Source organism: Carcharodon carcharias, chromosome 5 (assembly GCF_017639515.1).
Source record: "Carcharodon carcharias isolate sCarCar2 chromosome 5, sCarCar2.pri, whole genome shotgun sequence".
In the NCBI taxonomy this organism is placed as follows: Eukaryota; Metazoa; Chordata; class Chondrichthyes; order Lamniformes; family Lamnidae; genus Carcharodon; species Carcharodon carcharias.
In genome coordinates this window covers 168,146,597-168,167,568 of record NC_054471.1, presented here as the reverse complement: position 1 = coordinate 168,167,568, position 20,972 = coordinate 168,146,597, and the positions used below count along the sequence as shown (strand labels likewise).

The 20,972-nt window shown below is 42.4% G+C and overlaps 1 protein-coding gene across 1 annotated transcript; it reads left to right on the top strand.

The window, feature by feature from the left end:
• Nucleotides 1-673: 673 nt before the first annotated feature.
• On the top strand, nt 674-20,149 carry cmpk2 (cytidine monophosphate (UMP-CMP) kinase 2, mitochondrial). Its single transcript, XM_041188239.1, has 5 exons — nt 674-1,523; nt 9,493-9,607; nt 11,827-12,028; nt 17,120-17,353; nt 18,403-20,149. The coding sequence occupies exons 1-5, from the start codon at nt 906-908 to the stop codon at nt 18,530-18,532; spliced, it is 1,299 nt and encodes a 432-aa protein (XP_041044173.1). The 5' UTR covers nt 674-905; the 3' UTR covers nt 18,533-20,149.
• Nucleotides 20,150-20,972: the final 823 nt, after the last annotated feature.

Sequence of the window (20,972 nt, the reverse complement as noted above, 5' to 3'; positions counted from 1 at the left end):
AAACTAAAGTTGATGCCAACTGCCAAGAGAGGCTGGACAGGAGAGACAACTGCAGAAGCATGTTCCAGAAACTAAAGAAGAAAGTTTCCAAATCCAGGGGAGTGGAACAGGAGAGGTGCCAAGAGGACGGTCTAGTCAAAGGACAAGGGCAGAAATTTGGAAAAGGTCCTGTTCTGCAAAAGGACTAATGTCCTTTAGGGAAGGAAATCTGCTGTCCTTGCCTGACCTGGCCTACATGTGGTTCCAGGCCCACAGCAATGTGGTTGACTCTTAAATGCCCTGGGCAATAAATGCTGATCTAGCCAGCAACGCCCAGGTCCCATGAATGAATTTTAAAAAATCCCCAGCCTAGGTTTAGGAGACAATCAAATTTAGCAACCATAGGTTCATAACTTGAACCAACAGGCCATTGGGCTCATCGCGTCTGCGCTGGCTCTGCACCTATGAAGGCATCCCAATTCCCTGCTCTTTCCCCGTAACCCTGTAAACTTTTCCTGTAAATGCGGCGTCTTATGTATAGTTCTGTCGAAGGGTCATGAGGACTCGAAACGTCAACTCTTTTCTTCTCCGCCGATGCTGCCAGACCTGCTGAGTTTTTCCAGGTAATTCTGTTTTTGTTATGTTATCATGTTTGTTTTAAAACTCCCTTCAGAAACGCATTGATCAGAATTACAGCCCGATCCCGTGCCCCTGAGTCCACTGCTCTGTTTTGGGATTGGGGCTTGTTATTAAAAGTTGCAAACACCATTTCCCGAGAGCAAGGACTTTCATTTCTCCGTTACCTCTTTCGGACTTTTGGACAGCGGTGGCGCTTTCACTTTCCAAACGTCACGATTGTTTCCTGGAGGCTGCGTTTCGATTCCGCAGCCCCAGCAGGTTCAGTGTCGCCAGTCACTGCGGCGACTATGAATGTGCGATGCAGCTTCGAGATGGCCCACTCACTGGGATCGGCTCTGTACAGGGAATGGGCTAAAAAGATCTTTGCAATCGAGTGCAGCAACAACTCTGAGCCGCTTTATTTTGCTCTAAACCCGACCTCCGAGGGGCCCTGGGATGAGAATTCCCGTTTGCATCAACTCCTGAGCCGCGGTCAAACGTACTCGGTTTGCATCGCCTCTGAAAACAGGATTCAGGGTGCAGAATCATACGTCCATCTGCGAGATAAACTGACCAGGCTGCCCGAAAGATGTCGCGTTATGGAAATGATGGCGTTTTCCCCAAACAAGCAGGGATCCTTGATCAAGGGATTTTTGGTCCAAGACGATCAAAATTTTAAAGAGACAGAGCGTCTATTGCAGGATCTGGTCCGTGCAAATAGGCAGACAACTCTCTGCAGCTACACGGGAGATGATGGGGGCAGAATATGGCAGGGACTGAGGCTGGTCACTGATGGGCAGGAGAGAGAGATCTTCAGAAACTGTATCTCACTGGCTGAAAAACCAGAGCTCCATCCCTCTGTGTTAAACATAAAAAATTCCGTTATATTCTGCAAATATGAAGATGCTTATGGCGTTTTAGAAGAGGTAAGGCAGAAGGATACGAGTTTTTAATGATTCTTGAAGGTAGGTGTGTTCAGCATTTTGGGAGAACATAGCTTGACGACACTACTCGTGGACTGTTTAAATTGCTTTTAAACCCTGGCATCACCATCATCATCAAACCCTAATCTCGTCTTTCTTTGAAACCTTGAACCATTTCCACTATCTTCATTTCTGTCTCTTACCTTCACTTATGCCTGTCTGTATCTTGCTCCCTTCACTTCTGTTTGCTCTTTTTTTTCTTTTTGCTCTTGTTTTCTTTCTCTCGTGGTCTTCACTTTCCCTTTTATCTCTTTTCTCCATTTTGTTGTTTTTGCCCCCACTTGTCTCTGCAATTGGGGGCGGGGACAGACAGCAGCATCAGCACCCAGGCAGTGGTGGCAGTGGTAGTATCGGGGGTGGGGGGGGGGCACTGGGTGGGCAGGCAAGGGCAGCGGGCACATGGGAACACCATCACATGGAACTTCTCCCCCCACCCACCCCATGTTATGCACCATCATGACTTGGAAATCTATTGCCATTCCTTCACTGTCATTGAGTTAAAATCCTGGAACTCCTTACCATGTGTGTACCTAAACTGCATGGACTGTAGCAGCTCAAGAAGGGGGTGAGCGAGCAACTTCCCAAGGACAGTTAGGGTTGGGTAATAAATACTGACCTTGCCAGCAATCCCATGAATGAATAAAGAAAATAAAATGATCACAAATCAGATGTTTCTGCAGGCATGTTATACAGAGATGGATGTTTTTCAAACAGTGCTTTGCCTCATTTTCTGTAATGGAAGCAGGAGGGGTCAGTTAAAAGACACAGCACTGCAGGTCTGATAAAATTGGGAATAGGAACATATTTGGCTTGCAGGTTTCTTATCTCTGTCAGGTCTGATGTTGCTGTCTAGTACTTTGCAGGCAATTTCGCTCCTGGTCAACTAAATATGAAATCTTTTTTCATGAAAACAGAAAATCCTGGGCATTCAGCAGGTGAGGTAGAAGCTGTGCAGAAAAAAAGAGTTAATGACCTAATAATAACTCTGAGACACGTTGGCACAGGATGATGCCATATTGGGTGGGAAACCTGGAAGGACTGTCAGCGTGTCAATCTGTGATGTTTTAATGTAGACAGATAATTAAAAATATCACTTCTGAGTAGGTGTCGAATGTGCAGCAGTGGCCATAGTGCAAATCCGCATGATTCAATCTTAACTGGATTATTTAAAGGGCTAATCCAAAGATGCCATTCGGAGAAGTTAAACCTTTGAATGAAGGGAATGAGAAGTGTCATAGTGAATTCAGAATGGTCAAGGCTGTGCCTTGATTTTACGATGCATCACTAAGTACAGTGAGGAATCAGAGAAAAATACTCTCCCCCAGCAATAGAAAGATGATGTCTCCAGTTACTACCAAAGAGACATGGCAGGAAGTGGCCAAGGAGGCCAGCAGCTGGAGCATTGTGCCACAGTTGTGGCTTCATGTGGCAAGTCACTTTAACGACCTAACCAGGTCAAGGCAGGTGCACATTCACCTATATCCTTTTGTGTGCATCAACCCACACTCCAGTCTGTCTTGTCAAGCCTACTCCATCATATCACTCCTCACATATACTTATCTTTCAAGCACCCCTGTCCTGCACTTCCTCATGTTTCCATCCGCTACTATCACTGATTCTGATCCTTATGTAGTTTAATGCCTCTTCCTGTTAGACATCTTCACCAAATATTTTGCATCTATTGACACACACCGTTGCATTCACTCTTAGGTCTGTTGCTGGAGCAGAGAGTGAAAAACAGAGGACTGAGATGCTCCTGCTCAGATCTTGCAGCTGACAATTGCAGAGGAGAAAGTGCTGGAGATCAGTAACTTCTCAGCATCCCTGGCTTTTGATGATGGGGAGTTGGGGATCTCCAGCCAATTGGTGACAGATATAAATATCAGTGACCCACTTGTTGTACAACATGAAGTCATGTTGACAATTCAGCAGCAAAGAAGACATGATAGTATTATGAAGACAATGTTGCAATATTCTTATTGTGCCAGTACAAATTCATTTTTTCTTTATCAGGGCCTACATGTGTATGGTGGACTTCCTGGATGATGAATACTTAGAGAATTTGATTTAAAGATCATAAGATCGTAAGAAATAGGAGCAGGAGTAGGCCATTTGGCCCATCGAGCCTGCTTTGTCATTCAATAAGATCATGGCTGATCTGATTGTGGCCTTAACTCCATTTTCCTGCCTGTCCAACATAAACCTTAAATCCTTTGTTGATCAGAATTTGTTTAACTCAGCCTTGAATATATTCAATGACCCAGCCCTCACTGCTCTCTGTGGAAGAGAATTCCAAATACAAAGAACCCTCTGAGAGAAGAAACTCTTCCTCATTTCTGTCTTAAATAGATGATCCCCAAATTTTAAACTGTGCCCCCTAGTTCTAGATTCCCCCATGAGAGGAAACATTCTCCCAACATCTACCCTGTTAAGCACCCTCAGAATCTTTTATGTTTCAATAAGATCACACTCATTCTTTTAAACTCAAATAAGTATAGGTCAAACATTCTCAATGTTTGCTTAAAGACAACCCATTTATCCCAGGAATCAGATCTAGTGAACCTCTAAACTGCTTCCAATGGTCTCCTTAAGTAAGGAGGCCAAAACTGTACACAGTGCTCCAGATGTGGTCTCATCAATGACCAGCACAGCTGTAGCAAGTCTTACCTACTTTGATAACTCATTCCCCTTTCAATAAAGGCCAACATCCCATTTGCCTTCCTAATTATTTGTTGTACTTGCATGCTAATTTTTTGCGATTCATGTACAAGGGCACCCGGATCCCTGTGTACTGCAGCTTTCTGCAGTCCCTCTCCATTTAAATAATATTCTGCTTTCCTATTCTTCCTGCCAAAGTGGACAGCCTCACTTTCTCCCACTTTACACCCCATCTGCCATTTTTTTGCTCACTTACTCAACCTATCTATATCACATTGCAGACTCTTTGTATCCTCCCCACGACTTACTTTCCTACTTGTGTTTGCATCATCTACAAATTTGGCTACAATACAATTAGTTGAGGCCCCAGCGTTGATCCCTGCAGCACTTCACTAATTATGGTTTGCCAACCTGAAAATTACCCATTTACCCCAACTGTCTTGCTTGTCAGCCAATCCCCTATCCATACTAATGTATCACCCCCAACATCATGAGTTCTTATTTTGTGCAGTAACATTTTACTTGACACCTTGTCAAATGCTTTTTGGAAATCCAAATATGCTACATCCACTGGTTTCCCTTTGTCCACTCTGCTAGTTACATCCTCAAAGAGCTCTAATAAATTTATCAAACATGATTTCCCTCTCACAAAACCATGTTGACTCTGCCTGATTGTATTATGATTTTTATAAATGTCCTACTACTACCTCTTTAAAATTTGATTCTAGCGTTTTCCTAATGACAGTTGTTAGACTAACTGGCCTATAATTTCCTGCTTTCTGTCTCATGCCTGTCTTGAATAGTAGTGTTACACTTGTGGCTTTCCAATCCGTTGGGACCTTTTCAGAATCTAGGGAATTTTGGAAGACTATGACCAATGCATCCACTCTCTCTGCAGCTACTTCCCTTAAGACCCTAGGATGCAGGCCATCCAGTCCAGTGGACTTGTCATCCTTTAGTCCTGTTAGTTTTCCCAGTACATTTTCTCTAGTGATCTTGATTTATAGAACTCATGATTACCATGCAACCTTGCAAATACATGCACTTTGGTAGCTTCACCTAGGCAGTTATTTGTGATGTTAACTGGTGGCTTAGGGTTCACAAGTGAGTAGAAACAGATAGCAGTGGCAGGGACAGTTGTGGAGAGTCCACATCGGAGGAGGTAGTACTCTCCAAGCCCTGCTCAGCTGGACGAAGATGCTGTACCCCAAAATAATCATTTAGGGGCAGTAGAAGACCTCTGATGTACTGGCAGAACTTTCATGCACACTGTTCACATTTGCATTGGAAGTGGAGGAGTCCAGCCCAACCATTATTGTGCTAATACCCCAGAATATTATGAGGATGTCTTCTTCCATGAGTAGAGTGGCTAACTCCGTGAAAGATCAATCGTGGCAATCAAGTGGGTCTGTGTAGCCTTAACTGACCATGGCTATGCAATCTGTGGTTGCCAATGAAGCTGATGCCTTAAGTGAGATGATGGACACCTTTGCCTTAAGCTTTCCAGGGTGTCACTGATGTGCATCAAATTGCCCTCCAGCAGTGCAGTATCATTGAAATGTGGCCAACCCATGAGAGGGATAATGGTGAAAGCAGACATGGAAGTAGGAAATGCTCCCACTTCTGATCCATTGCCCTCCTCAGCCAGTACACAACATGCTGACATGGGGACCAAATATGTGTCCCGAGTCCATGTGGGTGGACAGTGGGCCTGTGATAGCAATTTCACTGGTGGTGGTGGCCAATCAAAAGCCCGCTGCTCAGCTCACTGTCTAATTGATGACGGCAAGCTGACTCTCCCTGCTGCTGGCCCAATCAGAGGGCCACAGCACTGCAGCCTTGGCAGCACCATTGAGAGATGTGACCGCTGCTGAGGCAGCAGGGAGAAGGAGAGGGCACCTCCATCTTCAGGGCCTTTGAAGGGCCAGTAGGAAATTTACTGGGATGAACATTCCAACAATGTAATCAGGGCCACAGGCTTGCTCATTGATGCTGAACGGGTCCCTTCTTGGACCATTAGCCTCTGGAATGAAAGGCCCCTGGAAGGCTGCCTCATTGCAGCTGGTAGTCTCCCCACGTGGCAAGGGATGTTCTGATGTTGACAAAATGCTTGGTAAAATTGCTGGCAATAAGCCAATTAATTGGTTGAATTGGCCACTCACCTCCAGTCAGTGGGCTCCAACATCGCTACCATTCCTGCCACTGGGAATATCCCCAGCACATTGGACTTCCCTCCCAGTATCTTTCGCCACCATTTTCCCACCCCCCTCATCTCATAGCCCTTCTTGAATAGCTGGTATAATGCTAGTCCCTATCTCCTCTCCTGATGACTGAGTCTGCTCCTATATAGGCCAGGTGGAGCAGTCTTTGATGGGGTCCTCACATGTTGCAACACCCAGAGGGTCATCAGCCAGGAGCATCACAGCAGTCAGAACAAGGATCTGAGCAGCTTGGCTTTAACCTCTGCTAAGAGGTTGTGTCATGTTGGAGTGACGGAAAAGGAAGAGTAAAGCTTTGTAGTTGCACAAGGGTATACACATGGGTGTTTGACAAAATGTTATGTTTCTGTTGTTTAAACCAATAGCATAAAATGCATTACTTTGCCCCACTTTCCTGTGTTGTATATTTTTGGTTACTCGCCTTTTCACTTACTTGTGATTAATGGGAAAACATGAATTGACAGCCCAATGGGTGGATGGTTGGCTGAAGGATTGCTTTGTGACAGTGGGATTGGTTGTTGGGATGAGTGGAGGGAGAGTGGCTGTTGAATGTGACTGTTACATTGGTCTGATGTTAATGACTAACTCAACTTTACAGCTGGAAGCAAATCCCTGGCATTCTGGGCAGCAATATGAGCAGCTGGTGCTGCTTTGTGGTCGCCATCTTTCTGTTCTTCATCCAACAAATTGGTGTGGTGAGGTCTTTGTTCCTCCTATAGCTCCACTCTTGCTGCTGTGCAACGTTGTGCAGAGTGCAGCACATCATGATCATTCTGCAGACCTTGACTGGTGTGTACTTAAAGGTGCCTCCAGGTCAGTTGAGGCACCTGAAGCACATCTTGAACATGCCAGTCACTTGTTCAGTGACACATTTGGTTGTCGTGTGTCTGTCAGTGTTTCGCTCTTGGGCTTCATTGGTGGGGTTTCTGTTGGGGGTCATCACTAAGTTTGAAGGGGGCATCCTTTTACTTCCAGCAATGACCTCATAAGTCTGTTTGCAGAGAGGTTGGGGGGGGGTGTGGTGCGGACTGCTGCCGGATAAAGCATTATGGTAGCTCCTCATGTATCTAGTGCTCACCTACATGAACCTTTTCTTGTGGTTACACACCAGGTGAACACTGATAAAATGAAATTGCTTGCGTTTCACAAATGGTCCTGGTTGATCTGAGTATGCAAAGAGTCTGTACAATTGACAATGACATGCATCTGTGGGAAACAACCAGAGAGGCAAACATAAGTACCCACTCATTCTAACACATCATCAAAGACAAAGTTAATGTAACTGTCATCACTAGCAAACAATCTACCTGTCTTACCCATTTGTAGACAGCCAATTGGGACATCCTAGATATTTATCCAGCAGGGTCCTGGAAGAATCCAGATCCAAAATAGTTGAGGGTAGTAACGGTGATGAATCATGGCCAGCAGGAAGCAGGGTTTCTACTAGGTGGTTGCAAATATCTGCCACCACCTCACATGGGAGTCTGAGCCACGGAAGCACTGCTCTTCTGAGAGGTCAAGGAAGTTGAGCCTCCGCCTATACACTCTGTTGCGCAGGTAATGCCTCCTGTGAGCTCAGTCCCTCTTCCTCTCACCCGCTAGGTCTTTCCATGGCAAGTTGTTGCTGCTGCTGTTGCTCATCTCACTGCTGAGCACTAGCAGGTCTCTTCACAGCAGGCTGCTGCTGCTCCTCTTTTTGTTGACTATTTGCTGGTCTCTTACAGAATGCTATCGCTGCTGCTGACGGCCATCATGCTTTTTGTTTGAAGTCCAACCTAAGGTTGTCATGGTGCCGCCCATCCTGATCTTGACTTTCCGTCACCTTCAAGCTGCACAAATTAACCTCTTACTATGACCACTCTCAACAAATCCTTTCATATAGTGGATAGTAAGAAAGCAAAGGTTTACTTGAGTATTTATTGCTGTCTTATGCCTAACTTTTAATGAGTCTCATGAATTGCAGTTTATCTTCTTACTTAGGTATCAGTAGCACATTTCAGGAAGCCTGGGAAGTCCATGCATGCCATATTAAATTTTAATGCTGGTGAAAATGATGTTGCAGTACATTAATTTAAATATTCAAATCATTAACCCACCTCTCAGAACTGGCTCTCTCTCATGCACACACACACAACAGAAAGTGTTGAGCTAAACCCGGAGGTCGATGAGTAAGAGCCAGCTTAGATGGGCTGTCATTTGCACCAGATTTAGCCTTCCAAATTAGTTTAGATTTCCAACATTCACAGTATTTTGCTTTTTATTTGTCAAACTCTCCTCTTGCAGGTGCTATTTCTGTGCCATTTCCATATTTCAGCCACTTTTTAAAATTAAAGCCAGATATGGGCGCTCCTTCAGTGGTTTCGTATTGTCGATGATTTTATGTACACCATCATTAGAAGTTGTATTTCATCTGGCAAAAAAAGATGCAATGAGTCAACTCATGTCATTCTGCCTCCTTAAACATGTACAAAACTGCCAAGTGTTATTTAAGTGTGTCTGCACATAAAGTGCAGACACACTTAAATTCTTTGTTTTTTAGATATTTTCTTTCCTTTCCCATTCTTGATTTGTTTGATGCATATATCATGCTTGGTTGAAAGGCTGGGTGTGCAAGTGACCTGCTCTAAGGCCAATCTCACTGAATATGGTCATCAGGGTATACCATATGAAAGGGCAACATAAATATACTCTATGCTTTGTCCTTGCTTTCATGGGAAGAGTTTGGCTTCCTCACGACTGTAGTGGGAGATTCCATGCCAAGGACACATGAATCCGGATCCTGTGACCCTGTGCCATGGACTAGGAGCTACAGTGGGTTCCACCAGCTGGAGATAATGTGCTCCTTTGAAGGGTGCAATAAAAGCATAACTTTCTTGATTGATTGAATGTGTCTTTTTATTCTAAACTTAAGAAAGATAACAGGATTAAGCCAAAGCATTCAGATACCAAAAGCTAAGAAAAAAACAATGATTTACAGGCTGTTCTGAAAATTTCTTTTATGTTTAATGCTATGTTTGTATTTCTGTTCATCAAAGTGTGTAGATATGATTCCCAAAGCCAAGGATGTTCTGCAATTAGTGGATCAGTGCGACAGGACTTGTAGAAAGGGTCCATTTCCAGTAATTGTGATAGAAGGACTTGATGCAACAGGTAAGAAATGTCACATGTTTTATATTTTACATAACTAGAATAGATACCAGGTAACATTCTTCATGAAGCATGCTGTATTCAGCCGTTAGTCTAAATTAGTATTGCATAAAATTAGTCTAAATTAGTATTACCTAAACTGTTGCCAACATGCAAAACAAGCAGTCCACCAATTAAGGAGCTAGTTCCATTAATACACCTTCTAAAGTTTAAGTGTCAGTTATCATCAGACTGATAGTGGCTACCCTAAAAGTGTTAGGGAGTGATTAAATCAGTTGATAGGTTTTAAATAACAACTGATAAGAAGAACAAATAAGCAAAATAAATAGTAATGCAAATAAGTAAAAGCTTCCTTAACCAAGGTTTCCCACCCACTGTAGTTGACAGGGCCTTCAACCGTGTCTGACCCATCTCCTGTGCCTCTGAGTCACACCTTCCTCTCCCTCCCAGAACCATGATAGCATCCCTCTTGTCCTCACTTTTCACTCCACCAGCCTCCGCATTCAAAGAATCATCCTCCGCCAATTCTGCCAACTCCAGCATGATGCCACCACCAAACACATCCTCCCCCCGCCCCCCATTGGCATTCCGTAGGGACTGTTCCCTCCCGGACACCCTGGTTCACTCCTCCATCACCCCCAACACCTTATCCCCCTCCCATGGCACCTTCTCATGCAATCGCAGAAGGTGCAACAGCTGACCCTTTCCCTCCTCCCTCCTCACCATCCAAGGGCCCAAACACTCCTTTCAGATAAAGCAGTGCTTCACTTGCACCTTCCTCAATTAGTCTACTGCATTTGCTGCTCTCAATGTGGTCTCCTCTACATTGGAGAGACCGAACACAGACTGGGTGACTGCTTTGTGGAACACCTTCTGTCTGTCAGCAAGCATGACCCAGACCTCCCTGTTGCTTGCTATTTCAACAACCCACCCTGCTCTCATGCCCACATATCCATCCTTGGCCTGCTGCAATGTTCCAGTGAAGCTCAACACAAACTGGAGGAACAGCACCTCATCTTCTGACTAGGTACTTTACAGCCTTCCGGACTTAACATTGAGTTCAACAACTTCAGACCATGAACTCTCTCCTCCATCCTCACCCCTCCCTTTTTATCTCATTTTTTCAATATTCATTTTCATTTTTTAATTTTAATTTTTTAATCCACTTATTTTTATTTTCATTTTTATTCATTGTTCTATCCCCACCTATATCCTATTTTCCATCTTTTTCCCTAACACTGGCCCCTCCCCCCACCCCACCCCCACAAGGGCCATTTGTCACTTGTTCATGTTGTTCCTTCCAGATTGCTTACCCTTGTCCTGCTATTATCACATTCTGCTTTCTGACCTTAATGCCACCATCAGCACCTCCTTTTGCTAGTACCACTATCATTAACACTTCTTTTGTTCATGACATCTTTGTCAATCTCTCCTTTGCCTCCACCTATTGCTTCTGCTCCACGCTTCCACCTCTTAAACAGTATAAATTTCATCACATTTTCACTTCTCTTCAGCTCTGAAAAAGAGTCATACGGACTCGAAATGTTAACTCTGTTTTTCTCTCCACAGAAGCTATTAGACCTGCTGAGTTTTTCCAGCATTTTCTGTTTCTGTTTAATAATGCTATTTGTTTGGGTAGACAGTGAATTTGATACTTTACTCATTTCATTGAGTTCATTCAGTTCCTCATAATATACCCGCATGGTGTGAGGAGCAGAAGCGTTTTTCCCTCTCCTCTTCAAAAGATGCTGAATCATGTTAGAGAACCTTATTCAATTGTTCCTTTTGTATGTACAAAGCTATTCAATAAAGGGCAATAATCTAACAATAAAAGGCATCACAACTGAATGTCATTTGTTCCTCACCCAACAAAGACATAAGTGATCCTTCTGAGATTGTTGGTAGGATGTGGAGTGGGAACCCTGGCTGATTTTTTTCTTTCCTTAGCCAGTTGTGGGGTCGACTGTCCCATACCAACTGAATCAACACAAAATGGCAATCTCACTTGGGACTTTCTTTCTTATATGGCTCACCAGATAATCCAGTTAACCACTAGGCCACTGAGTGGCTGAGCAAGTAGGACATCAAAACTCATACATTTCCCTTGCTTAATGCTCTGGTTATATGTAGCCTGTGAACTTTACACAGTAATGAACAACTAAAAAGAACCGCTCTGTGGTGTGTTATGGGCGTAAGTTTTAGCTCTTTGTATTTATCTATAGGAAAAAGTACTTTGACTGAGGCTTTAAGAAACTCTATTCAAGCAACACTTTTGAAGTCCCCGCCGGACTGCATTGGCCACTTGAGAAAAACGTTTGACGCAAAGTCACCTCCCATTCGACGGGCTTTTTATGCTTTGGGCAATTACATTACTGCTTCCACCATAGCAAATGTATCTGAAAAGTCTCCAGTAATTGTGGATCGGTAAGTCTAGCATTTAGAAATTTCACCCTTAGTGAATAACACACATGGCTTTCAAAGATGCTCTGTTGGTATGTAACTCTCCTTGAACAAATGGTCCACTGACATGTAACTTTCATGTTAAAACACTGATGGTTCATTGGTGTGTAACTTTCAGTGGTGCCCAGTGAAAAACTAACAATATATAACAATGTGGATCTCCAATGAAAACTGATAAATTTATAACTTTCAACACACAATTAAGTTCTTAAGCACACTTAGCTGTAGAAAATAGAATTTCTACTAGAAAGAAAGGCAGTTTATAATGTGATCCCTTCCCCAAGCTTAGTGTAGAAACACAGATGCTGCAAATTTAAGAAAGCAATGAAGAAGGTAAGATTACTGTAAACACGGAACTACAGAATATTGCTTTAAAATTCAAAAACCTAAAGCTGCTTTCACATTGGTGTCCAAGCATTGGGACAGCAACTAATTGCATCATCCTCCCACATTTAGTTATGGATAGTGCAGCCCATCTTCATGTAAGCCAATGACCATAAGACCATAAGACGCAGGAGCGGAAGTAGGCCTTTGGCCCATTGAGTCTGCTCCGCCATTCTATGTGATCATGGCTGATCTGATAATCCTCAACTCCACTTTCCTGCCTTTTCCCCATAACCTTTGATTCCCTCACTGATTAAAAATCTGTCTATCTCAGCCTTGAATATACTTAATGACCCAACCTCTACAGCCCTCTGCGGTAAAGAATTCCACAGATTGACTACCCTCTGAGAGAGGTTAATCAGGTGCCCCCTTACTCTGAGATTATGCCCTCTTGTCCTAGACTCTCCCACAAGGGGAAACAATCTCTCAGTATCTATCTTGCCAATCTCCCTAAAAATCTTACATGTTTCAATAAGTTCACCTCTCATTCTTCTAAATTCCAGTGAGTACAGGCCCAACATACTCAACCTTTCCTCATAAGAAAATCCCTCCATACCCAGGATCAACCTAGTGAACCTTCTCTGGACTGTCTCCAATGCCAGTATGCCTTTCCTTAGATAAAGGTACCAAAATTGCTCATAGTATTCTAGTGCCTTGTAGTTTTAGCAAGACCTCCCTATTTTTATACTCCATTCCCTTTGAAATAAAGGCCAACATTCCATTTGCCTTCCCTATTACCTGTTGAACTTATATGTTAGCTTTTTGGAATTCATTCACCAGGACTCCCAAATCCCTCTGTGCAGCAGCCTTCTGCAGTCTTTCCCCATTTAAATATTATTCAGCTCCTCTATTCTTCCTGCCAAAGTGCATAACCTTACATTTCCCCACATTATATTCCATCTGCCAAGTTTTGTCCTCTCACTTAACCTGTCTATATCCCTCTGTAGACTCCTTGTGTCATCTTCACCACTTGCCTTCCCACATATTTTTGTGTCATCCGCAAGCTTGCGATAGTACATTCACTTCCCTCATCTAAGCCAGTAATATATAGTGTAAATAATTGAGGCCCCAGCACTGATCCCTGTGGCACTCCATTAGTCATAGGTTGCCATCCTGAAAATGCCCCCCTTATCTCAACTCTCTGTCTTCTATTAGTTAGCCAATCCTCTATCCATACCAATATACTACCCCCAACACCACGGGCTCTTATTTTATTCATTAGCCTTATGTGCAGTACCTTGTCGAACACCTTTTGAAATCCAAATATATTACATTTACTGGCTTCCCTTTATCTATCCTGCTTGTTACCTCCTCAAAAGAATTCTAATAAATTTGTTAGGTATGATTTCCCTTCATGAAGCCATGCTGACTCTACTTAGTTGGATTATGTATTTCTAAATGCTCTGCTATTACATCCTTTATAATAGACTCCAACATTTTCCCAATGACCGATATTAAGCTAACTGACCTATAGTTACCTGTTTTTGTCTCCCTCCCTTTTTGAATAAGGGTGTTGAATTGGCTGTTCTCCAATCCTCTGGGACTTTTCCAGAATCTAAGGATTCTAGAAGAGTACTACCAGTGCATCCACTATCTCTGTAGCTACTTTCTCTAATATCCTAAGATGCAACCCATCAGGTCCAGGGACGTATCAGCATTTAGCCCCATTAGTTTCCATGGTACATTTTCTCTTGTGATAGTTATTGTACATTTTTCCTCCCCCCCCGCTTTACACCTTGATTATTTAGTATTTTTGGAATGCTAATAGTATCTTCTGTCGTGAAGACTGAAACAAAGTATTTATTCAATTCCTCTGCCATTTCCTGGTTCCCCATTATTATTTTCCCAGCCTTAATCTCTAAGGGCCCTATGTTCACTTTGGTCCCTCTCTTTTTATATATTTAAAGAAGCTCTTACTGTCCATTTTTATAGTACCTGTTAGTTTACCCTCAAAATTTATTTTCTCCCTCTTTATTATTTTGTTGATCAGTTTGAGGCTAACTGTTTCATACATTTTCAAGCTAGCTCTGACATTTCAGTTGGTGCACAAATGAATGTAAGGACAATCATGATTTTGTTCAGCGAAGAGAACAGCCCTTTATACATCTAATGCTGTCAGAACAGCACTGCCATAATATACTTCTGCAATCTGAAAAGCTTATTTACCAGCTCCAGCAAGCTGCTATGAAGTAGTTGCTTGGTAGTATAGAACTTGAGTATTGCTGAAAAAAATAGACATGCTGTCAAAGCTTTTCATCTTGCACTCATCAGGACAGATGCAAAAATGCCAAATTTCAAAGGGAGCAGCAATGTATATTGCATGAGAAAAGAGTGCTGATTGATTGGCAAGTTGACTCTGATTAATCAAGGCATTACCATGGAGGATGCACAGGGCACTATTGTCCCCCATGCTTTTGTTTAATTCAACAAAGGCACAATACTAGACATGTTCCTTCTGCCTGCTGAGGACATGCCCCTCCATATGAATATACCTAGCTTCTAGCAAGCATAACTGAGCCACGTTGCAAGCCCAACTGATAATCGTAAATTAGTTGTTAGTGTAATTCTTAGCACACTTGGGATTGTTCAGCAAAAGCTGTCCAATTGTGGAATCACATCTAATGTTAGGCATTGTGTTTTGCGTTTTGCAAACACGGGCTGATTAGGTACTGTCAATTCTCTGCCTGTTGCGAATAGCTGAAAGGATGTGCTGTTTAATATGATCCACCAGTCATTGGAATGTCCTGCCTACATATCTTGCATCACACTGGCACTGAAATTATTGATTTGTGTGGTAGAAGAATGTCTTTTTAGCTTGACGGCAGCATTCTGTTAGTGGAAAATATTACTGCATAGTAGCAGAATGGAAAGGCTGGCTTCACTTGTTGCTCAAAGTTTAGAGAAACTTTACCCCAGGGTCATTCGAGGTACACTGGGCACTTATCACGTCTGAAAATGCTGACCTTAGGCCCATTCCTGTGTATGCACGATACACAAAAAGCAATGGTCTGGCCAGGCTAGCCATTATCCTCAGAATAGCTTTGATGCACCTTATTTCAACATCAAGCTTGCACAGTGAGCAAATGGCTAATGGCCCTCTTTACAAGGTTGCTGATAAGGCCAATCTTATAGTGCGTGGAGCTGTTGAAATCCAAGCTACCCTTTGGGTAAGGGGTGGGTAGAGGGGCATAGGATGGCATTGTGGTATGAGGAACCATTGGGGGCATGAGGTGACATAGAGGGCATGAGGGGCCATGGGGGTGTGGATAGGGGCATGAGGTGACATGGAGTGGGTAAGGGCAAGGGGTGCAAGGGGGGTATGGATTGGCATGAGTGGGTACCTAAGTTGACATAGAGGCTTTAAAGGGCTATGGGGATGAGTGGGGGCATGGGTTAACATACAAGGATGAGGGGCCATGGGGGTCAGTAGAGGGGCATAGGGTGGCATTTAGAGAATGAGGGGCCAGGGGGGTTGATAGGGTGCATGAGGTGGCAGAGTGGGCATGAGGGGCCATGGGGTGGGTGGGTAGGGGCATGAGGTGGCCTAAATTGGCATGAATGGGGCATGAGGAGTGTGTGGGGTGGTGAGGAAGGGTGAGAGACGAAGGGCATTTTTTTGTTTTCATTTTTAAAATAAATTTAACAAAGTGCCTGTGCACAGAGGCAGGCCTTCTGCCCAGCCCGCCTATGCACCCGACAGCCTCTGAACTCATTCTGGGCGCGGCAGGCCTGACTTCTAATTGAGCCTGCGCCATGCTCACCACACCAGTTCGCAGAGCCAGGAAAGGTCCCAACACTGCACACCCGACCTGGGAGTGAAAATTTGGGCCAGAGTATTTTCTAAATGAATTTATAGGGTCGCTGGGGAGAAACCATGGCAGGGCATCATGCAGAAGAAGGGAGCATAACTTTAAAATTAGAGCTAGGTCATTGAAGGTTAATGTCAGAAAGCACTCCTTCACCCAAAGGATAATGAAAATTTGAAATTCTCTCACCCCTAAAAGCTTTTCATGCTAAATAGATTTTTGTTAGGCAAGGATATTAAGGGTTACAGAAACAAGGTGAGTAGATGGAGTTAAATTATGAATCAACCATGAGTTAATTAATAGTGGAACATGCATGAGGGACTGATGGTCTATTCTGGTCCCCATGAGTTGCAGAGAGATGAATTTGCTATCTGCTAGTTTATTGATGAGTTTTCTTATTCTTTGGATCAGATGATACAATTTCACAAGATAATTTATTTGCTATTTGCTGATGAACTAGTCCTTAAGAAACAAAGCCATTGAAAAATCAATTAAATGTATTTTGCAAAATGTGCTGGGTATTATTTGTTGGGTTGTCTGGTTTCTTAAGTTAAAAGATTTCATTATTAGATACGCTGACACTTATAAAAGCATCTTTTGACAAAGTAGAATATAACCTTGTGTAAATTGACAGCACTTATTTGCTTTACTGACTGACCTCTATGAAGTCAATGAAGAAGCTGGACTTTAATTTAGTGTAAATTAAACTATTCTGAATAATGATCAGAAAAAAAAGTCCAGTTTTGGTAGGTTAAGACATTGCATAAATTATTGTCAACTTTTCCCACAAATTATCAAACTCATCTCACTGTTTGTAATACAGTATGACTTTATGAAGGTTTGAGTAAATTGTGTTATGTTCTAGATTCTGGCATAGCACTGCGGCGTATGCAATTGCAACAGAAGTCAGTGGAAAGGTGGAGAACCTGCCACCCCCACACCATGAATTGTACCAGTGGCCCCAAGATCTAGTTCAACCAGATTTGGTGCTGTTGCTCACAGTCGATGCAGAGGAGAGAGTCCGTCGCTTAGAACGAAGAGGAGAGATGAGAACAAAGGAAGAAATCGAGCTGGAAGCAAACAGTTTATTTCGACAGAAGTAAGACAGACTCTACTTAAAGCTAAGGAGACAGGGCAGCCATTTTTGGCTTATTTACATAGGATCTTTCCAGAATAAGTGCTTCTTCTGCCTCTCCACATCTCTCCACATTTTTAACATTCCTTAAAACCCATCTTTTTTTGACCAAGTTTAGATCCTTGATTTTCCTATTTTTAATTCATTCGTGAAAAACAAAATTCCAAAGTCCCTGTCCTTGTTTTTGAACCCTCCCATCACTTTCTTCTCCAGCAAGATGTATGCCCTGCCTCTGTGACTCTTTCCCCTTCCTAATTCCTTTACCTCCTGTTCATTGTTCATCTTCCGGCTTTGTAAAGTGTTGGGGCATTTTTATGTGAAGTACAACAATTGGTGGGTTCCTGTTTGGTTTCTTATTGGAATGTTTCTGTAATTGGGATTGGTCCAGAGTGTTGTAGAGACTGGTAACTCAGCATTTTGGAGACTGGAGCAGCAGCTCAGTGTTGGACCCTCAACTTCAACAGTAGCAGCTGGATGTCAGTGAGCAACAGCTGGGACTGGGCCTTTTCTCCTGGAGAAAATCAAAAGCTGCATTTCAGGCACTGGTGGATAACACAGTGGGAGATTATATTATATGAAGAGATAATTCATGCTGAAGTTTATGTAACAGCTATTTATAAAATGTTAGAGCAGAGAAGATAGTTCAGCCATTGTACCTATGCCAGCTATTTTTAATTTAAATGATTTATTAAAAATGCACTGCCAATTTATAAGGCACACCCTCCATACCTGGCCTGCACTAACCTCAGCAAGAGAGCAGAAGAACACCCATAATCTATGAGCGATTCAGTAAAGTGGTCTCAAGTCACTTGAAGTATAGTTAGATGCTAACTCTAAATACTGAAGATGAAGCTATGGACCACATTATTAGTCACAAAAACCAGCAGATCATAATATTGAAACCTCAGGTTACTTACAGTGACAGGAACTTATCACGTCAAACAAATTGTGTGGCTTGTACCAAGAACTGTTTTGATCTTTTTCACAAATGTTTCTAATCTTTTGCGCACTAGGGTGGAAGCAACTTACAGAAGGATGGAGAACCCAGCTTGTGTTGTAGTTGATGCCGGTGCTTCAAAGGAAGAGGTCCTTCAAAACGTTCTTCTCCTAATTGATAAACACTGTGACAATGAACAAACTTGACTTCGTATATTGGTGAATTTGAGCTTCAATCATTTAGTACTGAAATACCTTTCATGCCTTTATTTAATACACTGTAACTGGGCACCAAGTATTCATGAACAGATATCATTAACCTATTTCTTTTGCTTTGGGTATGTAAATGAGCCATGCGCTAATTTCGCTCTGATGAAATAATCAGCAAGCAATGATGTGATCAGCTGATGTGATTTGCATCATCAAGCTGTGTATTTTTAAACTACTAAAAAGAGATATACAGGGCTCTATTGTTTGTCTTCCCTTATCCAGTGGCAGATCACCAGTACCTCCCTACCTGAGATCCTGGGATAAATTTCGACTTCTTCACCTGGGCATTAACCTGTTCAGTCGGGTCCTACAACAGTCAGTGATCTGCCCCACTAGGCTGTTGCCCAGAGAGTGGAATTGAAATCATCTCTTAACACTTCAAATGTAAATTAATGGAAGTGGTGGAATTGTTATAATCAGTAATCTAAACGGCCATAGAGTGAGATCAAGTACTATGCTCCAATCAGTACAGTGAAAGGTAGATGTCCCTGAGAATCCAGATTGATTGGACAGTTATTTTGGAGCAGAAGAAAGTAGCTGCTTAGCTCAGGCTATGTTTCCACTGGCCAGCCTCATGAGTTATTCCAAGCTGCAAACTTTCCCCTGAATAAAACCAATCACTTTTGGTGCAGGTTAAAAGTCGCTCCAAGGCAAAGTAGTTTGAACTTGAATTGTGTAGTGTCAGCTGTAGTTCAGTTGGTAACATTCTTGTCTCTGAGTTGTAAGGGTCTGAATTCAAGTCCCACTCCAGTGTTTGAACATTGGGAGGGTGTTAGAGGTCCTCCCTTTTTAATAAGACATTGTACAAAGGCCCCCTTCTGCCTGCTTGGGTAGATGCAAAAGATTCCATGACAAAATTTCAAAAAAGAGCCAGGTAGTTATTCCCGGTGTTCTGGCCAATATTTATCCTCAATCAACATCACAAAAGCAGATTATCTGGTCATTATTACATTGCTGTTTGTGAGCGTTTGCTCTCGCAAATTGGCTGCTGCATTTCCTACATTACAATAGTGACTGCAATTTGAAAGTACTTCATTGGCTGGAAAGCACTTTGAGATGTTTGGTGGTTCTGAAAAACGTGATATAAAGGAAAGTCCTTCTTCATACAAAACACTGATGTAAATTTGTTACAGCAAAGTGCCTTGCCAACATAATTATCCACTCTTATCTGGTTATCATACTGGTGATGTGAAGGATGGGATGGTCTTTTAAACCCCGTTTAGAATTATATTATATATTATATAGAATTTTTCAGATTCTAGAAATTGCATCATGTTTCATCCTGGTCAACCATTTGACAACCCTTGATTGATATGTAATGCCTTAACCTGTTCTGCTGTAAACAATATATATATATATATATAAACATATATATTATATATATATAGAATATATGCGATTTCAATTTATTGAACACTTCTGTTATGTGTAATCATCTTGTAGTTTGGTTATAACTCTGTAATGAATAAACTTAAAATACACAAAGTAAGGTTATATGGGTTTATCATTGATATTTTATGGAAAGATCTGAAATTAAAATAAGTATTTAATCTACATTGCCTGAGGAACTGTTTTTTTTTGTTTTTGGGTAAGGCAGTATTTATTACCTATCCCTTGTTTCCCTGAGAATATTAGGAGTGAACTACATGGTGTGGGGACAGGCATGACATGTCATTTAGACCAGGTAGGCATGTGGCATGTCCATTCCCTGAAAGCCATGTACTTCAGTGGTAAGGAAAATTGGATTGGCCCAATAATGGATGGCTGATCTTACATCTCCCATTTTGTGCCACATTAAAATTCCAACGATTCTCTCTACTTCGGCAGTTCTGGTCACTCTTGTAAGTGTTTCACGTGTCTTGTATTCACAAGTATTCCTGTATTGCCCAATATCTAATCATACAACAGCAGGCATATAATAAGGTACCCTTATAATCTGAACCATGTGTTGAGTCTTTCATATGTATCCTCCTGTTCTTCCACATTTTTGTAAACTAACTGAAAACAATTTAGTGAGAGGAGACTTGACATGAATAATTAAACTACCTTCCATTTTATGGAATTTTATGCAAGTGAACATACAGGGTAACAGTTCAGAATTAAAGTTCACCTTAATCTAGCATCAGGCACTACTTCAAGAAAAGTAAGAAGACTTCATGCTCTCCTTATTAAGAAGATGTAATTTTGTCTGCCCACCTTTCTGGTTTTGACTAGCCCTAGGCTTGAGATCAGTGAGTTTCCCCTTACCTGTTAAGGCTCCATCCTAGTCCTGACTGGACTGACAGACTTTCACAAACATGGCCATCTTTTTTCTCCATGTTGAAAGGAACTGAGGGGGCAGACCTGCTGTGTATGCCCTTGCTCAGAGATTTGCCCA